The 13,108-nt window shown below is 40.2% G+C and overlaps 1 protein-coding gene across 5 annotated transcripts in view; it reads left to right on the top strand.

The window, feature by feature from the left end:
* Positions 1 to 13,108, top strand: part of TBC1D1 (TBC1 domain family member 1) — a 285,823-nt gene that overhangs the window by 151,646 nt on the left and 121,069 nt on the right. For all 5 annotated transcript variants that reach the window (XM_049886361.1, XM_049886362.1, XM_049886364.1 and 2 more), the window contains 2 exons: positions 6,333 to 6,461; positions 8,269 to 8,358. In XM_049886361.1, the coding sequence (XP_049742318.1) occupies positions 6,333 to 6,461; positions 8,269 to 8,358 (219 nt within the window). The remainder of the gene's footprint in view (positions 1 to 6,332; positions 6,462 to 8,268; positions 8,359 to 13,108) is intronic.

Here is a 13,108-nt window from a genome sequence, read left to right as displayed (position 1 = left end):
GTTCTTTTATTAAACATTTGACGTAAGTGTGGTCTCATTTTTGTAGAACAGTGTGATATCTTTATGATTTGGCATGTGTTAGTCCAATGGAGAAATATATTTAATGGATTTTTTCCATTTTCAAAACATCAGAGAATTTTAACATTAAAGTTACTGAGCTTCACAAAACAGAACTGGCATCTGCACAGATCCTTCTCCAGGTTCCTGAACACTCTAACCTGGTGGGCTCCTGTCTGTCTCTGTAGAGACATTACCCTGATCCCAGGTGTGGCCGGATGTCCCCCAGGCTGTATGCTAGAGCAGCAGCCAGTTTGATTGATCAGTAGAGTGCCCACTATAGTGACAAGGAAATGGAGAACAGGTTAAGCACTTTGCTAGTAAGTAGTGGAGCCTGTTTATCTAAGGTCTAAGAACATTGTCTTAATCATTATTTTTAGGAGTCTAACAAAACTTAATGTTATATATATATTGATTAGTCTGGGTCCATTTTCTAATAAGTTTTTCTTTTTTAAATAATATTTTATTAAAAATTTCAAACATGCAGAAAAGTTGGAGAAAATGTGCAGTAAATACTCATGAATGTACCACCTGGAGTTTGTGATTTTTAGCATTTTGTTACATATGTTTGGTCACATATCTATCCATCTGCCATTCCATCTTATTTTTTGGTGCCTTCCAGAGTACGTTTCTGATACCAGTACTCTTTATCCCTGACACTTCAGCATGCATATCTTTCACTAGAATTTAATATTTATTTGTTTTTTAAGAAAAAATTCATACACAGTTGGTTGCACAAGTAGTAAGTGTACCATTTGATGAATTTTTGTATATTCACATGGCCCAAATGCCTATTAAGATATAGAACATCTCCATCACACCAGAAAGTGCCGCCCATTCCTTTCTGAATCCCCCCCACAATGCTCCCCACAGTCTTCCAGGCAGCTAATGGTTTGTTGCACAATAGATTCATTTTGGCCCGTTCTAGAACTCCTTATAAATGGAATCATATAGTATGTACTCTTTTAGTTCTAGCTTCTTTCACTCAGGATAAAGTTTTTGCTATTTTTCTGGGTTGTTACATGTATCATTAGCTTGTTCATTTTTCTTCCGTTGTGTTAATACCAAAGTCTGTTTATCCATTCTCCTGTTGATGAATATCTGAGATGCTTCCAGTTTCTGGCTATTATGAACAAAGCTGCTGTAGAAGATAACGTTTTGGCAACACAAGTAAGATGGGTTCTGAACTGAGAGCCTCAGTGTAACATCAGAATTTAAAACTTGGCTCCAGACTTTCATGCTTAGAGTTCATCCTTCTCTTGAGGGATGGGCAATATAGAGACTGCAGTATAATCCACTATGTTGTTATTGTCAGCCGCTGTCGAGTTGGCCCCTGACTCGTGACCACCCCATACACGGTGGAGTGAAATGTTGCCCAGTCCTGTGTCATCTCCACGATCGGTTGGAGATTGGACCGGATCCATAGGGTTTTCGCTGGCTGATTTTCAGAAGCAGGTCACCAGCACTTCCTTCCATAATCTGCATTTTTTTCCAGTTGCTGTTGAGTTGGTTCCCACTCATGATGACCCCGTGACTGTTAGAGCAGAGCTGTGTTCCACAGGGTTTTTAATGGCTGATTTTTGGAAGTGGATCCCCAGGCCTTTGTTTCAAGGCACCTGTGGGTAAACTCGGACCGCCAGCCTTTGGGTTAGCAGCTGAGTGCTTAGCCATTTGCACCACCCAAGGACTCCGTAGTTCAGTATATTGTCCCCTCATTAGAAACTGATCTAAGTAAGCACCAATCTCACCTTCAAAGGAGAATTTTTTTTATATATAAATTTTTATTGTGCTTTAAGTGAAAGTTTACAAATCATGTCAGTCTCTCATACAAAAATTTACATAAACCTTGCTATACACTCCTAATTGCTCTCCCTCTGATGAGATAGCACAGCACTTCCCTCCCCTCTCTCTCCTCGTGTCTATTCGGGTAGCTTTTGGCCACCTCTACCCTCTCATCTCCCCTCCAGACAGGAGATGCCAAGATAGTCTCATGTGTCTACTTGATCCAAGAAGCTCCTTCTTCACCAGTATTATTTTCCATCCCCTATTCCAGTCCAATCCCTGTCTGAAGAGTTGGCTTTGGGAATGGTTCCTGTCTGGAGCTAACAGAAGGTCTGGGGTCCATGGTCTCTGGGGTTTCTCTAGTCCCAGACTGACCATTAAGTCTGGTCTTTTTACGAGAATTTGGGGTCTGCACCCCACTGCTCTCCTGCTCTCTCAGGGTTTCTCTGTCGAGTTCCTTGTCAGGGCAGTCATCGGTTGTGGCCGGGCACCATCTGGTTCTTCTGGTCTCGGGCTGATGTAGTCTCTGGCTTATGTGGTCCTTTTTGTCTCTTAGGCTCATAATTACTTTGTGCCTTTGGTGTTTTTCATTCTTGTTCCAGGTGAGTTGAGACCCATTGATGCATCTTAGATGGCTGCTTGTTAGTGTTTAAGACCTCAGACGTCACTCTCCAAAGTGGGATGCAGGAAGTTTTCTTCATAGATTTTCTTATGCCAGTTGACTTAGATGTCCCCTGAAACCATGGTCCTCAAACCCCCGCCCCTGCTATGCTGGCCTTTGAAGTGTTCAGTTTTTTAAGGAAACTTCTTTGTTTTTGTTTTAGTCCATTTGTGTTGACCTCTCCAAAGAAGAAATTTTTAAGATGCTTATTTTAACATAAACATGAATATGTTATTTTCTAAATGTGAATTTTTCTTAGGATTCCATATAATGGCAGTAGACGCAGAAAAGATCTTTTTAGATTGTAGAGGCAACCAGTGGAAGCATTTAATTAAGTGTTCAGAGATCCTTATGGCCTGGTAAACAAAACAAAACAACAGTTTTTCTGCTCTCTGTGCAGGATCTGCTATCTGATGCCACTTTTTTTTTTTTTTTAAAAATCTCTAAGCCAGTTATCTCCTCTGTTTTTCAAACTGGTCAACTCGGTGTGCTTCTATTTTATGAGAATTTTATTTATGAGTTTGAAAGCAAGTTCATAGCTTTTTTAACTTTGTGAGTAAACTGGTACCAAGTGAGAGGCAGGCCTCTGTGGGCCCTTTGTGGCTAATCCCCTCTGCCCCGGAGGCTGCCTCCAGTCCAGACAAGCTCCTGTTCATGGTAAATGATTGCGCAGGACAAACTGCAGCTAGTAAGGCACCTAGCTGTCGTGTGTAGTGTGTAGCAAGCCTTTCTATTATCTCCGGCACCTGTTTCCCATGGGATAGGCCTGCCTGGTGGTCATAGCTTATTCACTCATTCCTCAGCAAGCAAGAGTGAAATGTCCAGAGTATGCTCAGAACTATGAAAATACAAATTTAAATGATAGCCGCCTTTCTTGGAGGGATTTCTAAGCTATTTCTCACCATCCATGCCATAGACCCGGGTTTGATTCCTGGCAAATGTACCTCAGGCACAGCCACCACCCCCAACCACACCCATCTGTCATTGGAGGCCTGCATGTTGCTATGATGCTGGACAGATTTCAGCAGAGCTTTCAGACTAAAACGGACTAGCAAGGAAAGCCTGGCGAACCGCTTCTGAAAATCAGCCAACGAAAACTCTAGGGATCACAATGGTCCAATCCTGTCGTATGTGGGGTTGCCATGAGTCAGGTACCATTTAACGACAAAAACAAGTCATTCTTTAATGCATGTTCTAATTCTCATGCAAGTAGAACTATAGATGATTAGACAAAGCCAACTGTAGCTCTCATCAGAATCTTTTCTTTCTCTTTTATACCTTGAAAGTGTTTTGAATAACCTTCGTTGGTGAATTAGCGTTTCATGAATTCAGAGAAGGTGTAGGGTCTTTGGATGACAGATACGTGAATAAATCTAAAATCCTCAATCTCAATAGGAATCAGGGAAAGGCAAATTAAAATGAGCGACCATTTCACATCCATCAGTTGGCAGAAATTTAAAAAATCTGATGATACCATGTAAAGGTGAATTCTCATAGGCTGCTGCTGGGAGTATGAATTGTTACTGTTTAGAAGATCAACTTGATAATATCTAGTGTAGCTGCAAATGCACACACCCGGTGACCCAGCAGGGACGTCCTGTTTACCGACTTTGAGAAAGCTTTCACGTGTGCGCATAAGGAGATATGTACAAGAGAGGTCACCGCAGCCTAGTTTGTTTAAAAAAAAAAAAAAAGAAAGAAATACTTAATAACAGGAACATGAATGAATTGTGTTTTAATTGTACAATAAAACATTGTACTCTGGTTAAAGTGAGTGAGCCGAAGAACACCTGTTAGCATGGATCAGTCTCAAAAACAACATTGAAAAAGGAAGTTATATACAGTATAATATCATCCATTTAAAGTTTTAACTACATGTAAAATGAAACATATGCTTAATGGAAATATACAGATGTGTACAAATGTAAAACAGGAAGTGATACAATAAACCCCAAATTCAGGAGATTGGTTATCTCTGTGAATGGAGTGAGGGATAGTGGCATCCAGGAGGCTTTGGAGACTGCTGTAATTTTTGTTTCATATTAAAAGTAGGAAGCAAATATAATAGTTAATAACCATGTTGTTGTTACCTGCCATCAAGTTGGCCCTGACTCATGGGTACCCCATGTACAATAGAATGAAATGCTACCCAGTCCTGCACCATTCCCATGATCAGTTGCAGATTGGACCATTGTGATCCATAGGGTTTTCATTGGCTGTTTTTCAAAAGTTAATATCCAGGCCTTCTTCCTCATTCATCTTAGTTTGGAAGCTCTGCTGAAATCTGTTAAGCATCAGAGCAGCACAAAACCTCCACTAACTCGTGGTGGCTGCGCATAAGGGACATTGGCTAGGAATCGAACCTAGGTCTCCCTCACGGAAGATGAGAATGCTACCATTGCCCTCGTGGTAAATAGCTATGATAAAAATTTTTGAATGCCAGGTATGTTCTAAGTGCTTTATGTGTAATTAAATCTCACAATGACTCTGTGAGGAAAATTCATTTTACATCCTCCTTCTCTAGGTGGAGGAACTGAGAAGGACAATAGGTAATAATTTGCCCAGGCACACAGCTAAGAAACAGCCAAGCCAGCATTTCGCCTGGACATGAAGCTCCAGAGCCTGTGTTCCTCACTGTTCTCAAACCAAAACCAAACCCACTGCTGTTGAGTCAATTCCAACTCTAGTGACCTTGTACGACAGAGTGGAACTGCCCCATAGGGTTTCTCAGGCTGTAAATCTTACTGAAGCAGAATGCCACATCTTTCTCCTGTAGAGCAGCTGGTGGGTTTGAATTGCCGACCTTTCGGTTAGCAACTGAACACTTAACCACAGTGCCACCAGGGCTCTCAACACCTCTCAGAATGCTCATTTTGCCAAAGCTGGGTGGTGGGTACAAAGGTATTTGTTGTATTAGTCTCTGCATTTTTCTGAGTGCTTGAAATATTTAATAACAACAAAATCAAATTATCTTGGTATTTAGAGTAATGGTGGAGATTTGTTTGCTTGAGTGTCTCTCCAGCAAAATCATTGTCCAGCAGGAAACACTCAGGTGAGAATCCATATGAGTAAGAAGCAATTAAATTTAGATGTTTGTTGCAATTTTTAAAAACATATACCTCCTTGTACTTCGTTTAGTGGTTGGAAAATATCCAAACTTCGTTATCTGTTGAGTTTCATATTATGGTCAGTTAAGGGAGAGAAGTTGGGGAGCAGATGAGAAGGAAGGGGGATGATGAAAACAATAGAAGTTCGAGAGAAGAGCTCCATAGAAAGGGATGAAGGGATTAGTGTAGAGTGGATTTTCACGTGATAAATTTATTTTGTCTCATACTCTGAAATGCCCCAAAAGGTAAATTATTACTTTATTTTGAAAAGCTTTTACCAGTTACCCCTGTTCTGGGTGCCGTGCTCAATGCTTTACATACTTACCTGCTTTAATCTCAAAAAATAGCGTTAGGATTAGATCGTACTGTTGGTCTCAGTTTACAAAGAGGAAATTGAGGTGCAGAGAAAGTAACTTACACAAGGTCACGGGTACAAGGTCACAGTAAATGACAAGATACCTGAGCTTTAAACTACTTCGTTAACAAATTGGTTTCAAAGCACATTTCCTTGTCCTGTTTGGTGCAGCCAAAGCAACTCTTTGAGGCAGAATTAATTTTAGGATTTGCAAGCCATATCACTAAGGAGCAGATGAACTGAGATCACCGACAGAATCAGAATAATGGCCTGGTGTCAAAAAGATGCACCCTAGAGATTTTTCATCCCCTTAAAAAAGAAAGGAAAAAAGGAAGAACTGACTTAACTCTTCACTGTTTTGCTTTTTCAGACATCACAGGTTGCAGCAGAGAATATTGGAAGTGAATTACTGCCTAGTGCCACGCGATTTAGGCTAGATATGCTGAAAAACAAAGCAAAGAGATCTTTAACAGAGTCTTTAGAAAGTATTTTGTCCCGGGTAAGTAGCATAACTTCTCCTGATTTAAATTAAATCCTTTTAAAAGAGAGAATAAGATTCAGTTCTATGCTTTTATTCCATCAGTGTTCATCATAAAGTAAAACAGGGCACAGTTTTTTTTATGTCTTCTTGATCTTAGAGCAATGTTAACTACGTTTAAAATTTAGTTTTTTTTTTTTCTTGTTGTACTTTAGATGAAGGTTTACAGAACAAATTAGCTTCTCGTTAAACAATTAGTACACATATTTTGTGACGTTGGTTACCAACTCCACGACATGTCCACACTCTCCCTTCTTGACCTTGGATTTCCCATTACTAGCTTTCCTGACCCCTCCTGCCTTCTAGTCCTTACCCCTAGGCTGGTGTGCCCCTTTAGTCTCATTTTGTTTTATGGGCCTTTCTTTGGCTGACGAATGAACCTCAGGAGTGTCTTTGGTACTGAGTTAAAAGGGATGTCCAGGGCCATACTCTTGGGGCTTCTTCAGTCTCTGACAGGCCTGTAAGTCTGATCTTTTATTGTGAGTTAGAATTTTGTTCTACGTTTTTCTCCAGCTCTGTCCAGGACCCTCTATTGTGATTCCTGTCAGAGCAGCCAGTGGTGGTAGCCAGGCACCATCTAGTTGTGCTGGACTCAGTCTGGTGTAAAATTCAGTTTTTAACTGGATCTGGGTTAAAAAGATATTCTCCACTCTTTTGTACTACATTCTACGGAATTATTTGTTTCCTGAAAAAAGGTTACTCATTGACCAGTTTCTGTCAAGAGCACAGAGTAGATACGTTGAGGTGTGGGTTTTGTTCTCCCAAGTGTTACTAGGTACAGCTTAAAAACCAGTTACTGTCAGCTGCTGCTGTTATGTGTTTGGAACACTTTGTAGCAAGGGTCAGCAAACTATGACCCATGGGCCAAATCCCACCCATCACCTGTTTTGTAAATAAAGTTTTATTGAAACATGTCCACATCCATTTGTTTACTTATTGTCCAAGGCTGCTTTTGTGTACAGTTAAGTCGTTGCCACAGACACCAGGTAGCCCACAAAGCAGAAGATATTTATTATCTGGCCGATTGTAGAAAAGAGTTTGTCTGACCACAGTTCTATAGGAAGAACAAAGTACACACATGCACCAATCTGGAGAGTTCTTTAAGATGTCACCATCCCCCCTCCACTCCCACCAAATGTAAAGACCTTTAATGGCACGCCTGAGAAATCTGTGTTCAATTCTCTTTCAGAGCTTTCACCTTTCTGGAACTCGCAATATCTTATGGTTCATTTTTATTTCATGACACACTCTTTTTGAAACATAGACTTTTTTCCTTAGTTAAGGAAAGTTAAAATTTATCTTGTTTGAAGATGTTTCTGAGAATTTTGCAACATCCTTTGAGATAATTTAAAACAGCCAGTGTACAAAACCGGCTTTGGGAGGGGCTGCCTGTGAGATCCCCCAAACGGATAGAATGTGGATTGAGCGTCATACAGGCGGCCAGTTGAGATGACCTGTGACTCAGGGGAGAGAGCTGTTGAGTGGGCACTTGCTTTTCTTCATAGATGGATCGTCTCTTCTTCCTGCCTATCATTCCCTCCAAATGACTAAATGCACAAGATGTTTTGGAATATTTTGTTTGGTGTATTATTTAAAAAAAAAACAAACAAAAAACCAAGATGACAGATATGTTGATTGTCTTAATGTACACATATGGTCAGCAGCATTTCTCAGTAGATGCATTTTTCCTGAACTTACTGAAGTAGACCAACCTGAGTCCTGCTCCTGCGTTTGTGATGGAAACTCTGACTGCCTTTTCTTTATGTAGGGTAATAAAGCCAGAAGCCTGCCACAGGAACCTTCCCTGAGTGTGGATCTGGACAGCTCCGTGTCTAGCACGTTAAGTAACACCAGCAAAGTAAGCACACCCCTCTGTATACAATACCCTGAAGAAAGCAGCAGATAGGCTTTATCTTCTAACAGAGCCCTGGTGGCACAGTGGTTAAGGGCTTGGCTGCTAACCAGAAAGTTGGCAGTTCAAACCCACTAGCAGCTCCTTGGAAAGCACATGGGGCAGTTCTGCTCTGTCCTGTAGGGGTCGCTATGAGTTGGAATCGACTCCACTGCAACGGGTTTAGTTTGGTTTTTGGTACTTCCTACCTACGGACCCCATCAAAAGGAGAAAAAGAAGCCTAATACCTCTAATCATAAAAAAGTTTGGTACTTGGAGACTTCTTGGCTGGGGCAGGGGATCAATCCTGGAGTTCTACCATAACATGAAAGTTTTACAAAACAAAGCAGATGGCCTTTCCATAAGCAAAGAATCAAGATCACTACTAAAATCTAACTTATCACAGAGTAGCCAATGGATTTTTTTTCCTCAAGCAGATTTTCCAATGTTAAAAATGATTAACACTGGAAAAACCTCAAAAGTGGGCTTATGAATTCAGAGAACTATGAACTTAAATTCCTGAAACCTTACCACTAACTGGCTCTAAGTTTGTAAGTAACATCACTGTTTTTGTAAATAAGCAACCAAGCTTCATCCCTAGCATCTGCTGCCAAGCAGAATTTGTGATAATGAGTAAGCTAGTAGTTCTTTTTGGTCTTTGGTAACAAGTCAGTGTCTGTGCCTTGTCTTTTTTTTTTTCCCTTTCCAGATATTTAAGCATACTTAAATCTGGTTAGTTTAACCTTTTAACTACCAGAAAGTGAGTTTGGGCTTTTGTGCTGGGCGGGGGTGGTGGTCAGCTTTCCCTTCTGCTATCAGAGTGCCCTCTGATGTAAGAGCGAGGAATGAAGGGATTTTTGTGGAGCCCAGCTCCTTACCAAGGGGTCTGTTTAAGTTCTCCTGAGATCACTCCTAGACATGTGGCTTTCAAAGTTTTCAGACCAACAGTAAGAAATACATTTAACATTGTGATAATAGTGAACACATACATACATATTCACATACACATATGAAATTACGATAAAAATTTCATAAAACAGTATTAACTATAAACAACATGTGATACATACTGGTATTCTCTGTTTTATTTTAAAAAGCTCATGGCTAGCCATTAAACTGGCATCACTATCTGCTAAACTGGGTCATAGACTCCAGTTTGAGAAACACTGCCTTAGATGAGTCCCTGGATAGTGTGAGCAGTGAACATGCCATACTGCTAATTAAAAGGTTGAAAGTTTGAGTCCACGCCGAGGTGCCTTGAAAGAAAGACGTGGTGATCTACTTCAAAAAATCAGCCATCGAAAACCCTGTAGTGTGCAATTCTACTCTGACACAAACAAGGTCCCCATGAGTTGATTTGAGGGCAGCTGGTTTCTCCAATTTTAATGTACATCTTTAACAGGATTAAAACGCAGTTTCTGATCTAGTAGGCCCAGGGTAAGGCAGGAAATGCTTCACTTCTACAAGTTCCTCCAAGGTGACGCTGATGGTATTGATCTGTAGACCATTTTGGGTAGTGAGGCCCCAGGTACCAGTCTTCTGAATGTGGTTTTCTAAGCTCAGTCTGGTAGAACGTAGCATCATCTATCCTTCCATCTAACGCATGTTGATTTAACCGCAACTCGTTTCAAGTTTTGGAAATGTTGTGGTATGTCTGCTGTATACAGAAGAATGACACAGAGGCCCTGCACTGTAGGGGTTTATCTGGTGGGGCAGGCATCAAGTAGAATATGGTAGGAGTCAAGAGAGTTAAAAATAAGAGATGGGTAGTAACTTAGAGGTCAGAGAGGCAGGGGAAAGGAGAGTGTTTTTTGGGCAGTCGGAACCAGGGAAAGCTTTGATGGAGGGAGAAGGATACTTCTGAGTTGAGTCTTGATGAAAGCGAAGGAATTGTACTTGTGGAAATGGGCAGAGAAGAAGACATTTCAGATAGATACAGTGTGAATAAAGACACCATGAAGAAATTCATGTCATACATGTGACTTTTTCAGTAAACTTCATTTTTTTTTTCCAAACCACCAATCTAGGAGTACACACATATCTTGAGTTTTGAAGGAAAATACAACTTTTGAGAATCATCTGTGTGAACTGTGGTGTGTTATCTTTATGTGTACTTTTTTTTACTATCTTTGCTTTTATAATCCTGAAGATTCAGAAACTATTGAAAAGAAATGCTATCTTATGTAATAGTATCTCTTCAAATAAATTGATCATCTAGGAGTCAAAAAGAAGTTGAACATCTGAGTGGCCCTTTTAGTTATCCAAGTAAGCTGTGGGTTAGAGCTCTCATATATCTTGGAGGGAAATTAATGAGATGAAACAGATTTGCCTGATGGGGATTGTTTCCTGTAATGTATTGTCTGAGACAAATATTTTAAATCCTTGAATTAAAAGGATCTTTGTTTTTTTTTTTTTTGGAGCCCTGGTGGTACAGTGGTTAAGCATTCGGCTGCTAACCAAAAGATCACTGTTCGATTCACCAGTCGCTACTGGGAAACCCTACGGGGCAGTTGTACTCTCGTATCGGGTCGCTAAGAGTTGGAATCGACTTGATGGCAGTGGATTTTGGCGGGGACCATAAAGTCCTGAAGAATGAAAAATTTCAGTTATGTTTAAATTAGCATTTCATAGTATGTTGGGAATTATGCTTTTCCTGACTAATTCCTAAAAAATTAAATGTATATAACTGCTTCCTCACTTTAGTTTCCTAAAATTAAAATTCTTGGTGCCTAAGAGGCACTCAACTATTTATGGAATGAACAGATGAAATTTAGTCTCTCTAGTCCTTTACTAAATGCATTCATTCCTTTTCACCCTATACATGTTGATTTACTTATCCCTCATAGCAATTGCAGTACAGCCAAGCTGGTGTACTTCTGCTTGTTTTATATATTTTTTGAGAAAAATAGTATTGACCACTAAATATGTGCTGGAGCCCTGGTGGTGCAGTGATTAAGAGCTCTACCACTAACCAAAAGGTCGGGAGTTCGAGTCCACCAACCGCTCCTTGGAAACCCTACGGGGCAGTTCTACTCTGTCCTATGTAGGGTCTCTATGAATAGATATCGACGCAACAGCAATGGATTTTTAACTGTGTGCTAGGTGCAGTGTTAAGCATCAGTTTGCAAGAGTGGTAGTAACCATTCTTTTAAAAAATGTATCTCAAAAGTATACAGTAAATAGTCATTCTTGACGAATATTTGAGTGCCCACTCAATAAAATCATTGAGTACTTAAAAACAGTAACTCATATTTGTGTAGCATTTTATACGGTACAAAGTACTGTCAGCATACGAAGTACTTATCTTGCTTAATCCTTATAATCCAGTGAGATAAACTTTCACTATATGCCTTTTCCACCACTCATCTGTCAGTTTGTCCTACTATGGTGGCTCGCATGTTGCTGTGATGCCGGAAGCTGTCAGTGTTACAAACACCAGCAGGGTCATCCATGGTGAAGCAGTTTCAGCAGAGCTTCCAGATGAAGACAGACTAGGAAAAAGCACCTGGCCATCCACTTCTAAGAAAATTGGCCAGTGAAAATCTTATGAATAGCAGCAGAACGTTGTCTGATATAGTGCTTGAAGCTGAGCACCTCAGGTTGGAAGGCACTCAAAATATTACTGGGGAAGATCTGCCTCAAAATAGAGTGGATTGAGTCAGGCTTTCGGGACCTTCATTTGCTGACGTGGCTCAACACAAAATGAAAAGGAACAGCTGCAAACATCTGTTCATAATTGGAACATAGAATGTACAAAGTATGAATCTTGGAAAATTGGAAGTCATCAAAAATGAAATAGAATGCATAAAGATTGATATCCTGTACATTAGTGAGCTGAAATGGAATGCTATTGGCCATTTTGAATCAGAAAATCATGTGGTCTACTACGCCGGGAATGACACCTTGAAGAGGGATGGCGTCACAGTTATCGTCAAAAAGAGCACTTTAGGATCTGTCCTGAAGTGCGATGCTGTCAGTGATAGGATAATATCCATATGCCTACAAGGAAGACAGGTTGATACAATGATTATTCAAATTTATGCACCAAAGACTAAGGCCAAAGATGAAGAAATTGAAGATTTTTACCAACTTCTGTAGTCTGAGATTGATCAAACATGTAATCAAGATGCATTGGTAATTACTAGGATTAGAATGCAAAAGTTGGAAACAAAGAAGGATCGGTAGGTGGAAAATAGGCATTGGTGATGGAAACGATGGCAGTGATCACATGGTAGAATTTTGCAAGGCCAATGACTTATTCATTGCAAATACCTTTTTTCAAAAACATCAACAGCATCTATACATGTGGACCTTTCAAGATGGAAAACACAGGAATCAAATCAACTACATATGTAGAAAGAGACAGTAGAAAAGTTCAATGTCGTCAGTCAGAACAAGGCCAGGGGACAGCTGTGGAACAGGCGATCAATTGCTCCTCTGCAAGTTCAAGTTGAAGCTGAAGAAAATTAGAACAAGTCCCAGAGAGCCAAAGTATGACCTTGAGTATATCCCACCTGAATATAGAGACCATCTCAAGAATAGATTTGGCACATTGAACACTAATACCTGAAGACCAGAGGAGTTGTGGAATGACATCAACGACATCATACATGCAGAAAGCAAATGGTCATTAAAAAGACAGGAAAGAAAGAAAAGACCAAAATGAATGTCAGAAGAAACTTGCTCTTGAATGTAGAGTAGCTAAGCATGAAGTAAA

The sequence above is a fragment of the Elephas maximus genome, chromosome 5 (genome assembly GCF_024166365.1).
Source record: "Elephas maximus indicus isolate mEleMax1 chromosome 5, mEleMax1 primary haplotype, whole genome shotgun sequence".
Classification (NCBI taxonomy): Eukaryota; Metazoa; Chordata; class Mammalia; order Proboscidea; family Elephantidae; genus Elephas; species Elephas maximus.
The sequence above is the reverse complement of the archived record's forward strand: the minus strand, read 5'-3'. Positions and strand labels throughout refer to the sequence as shown.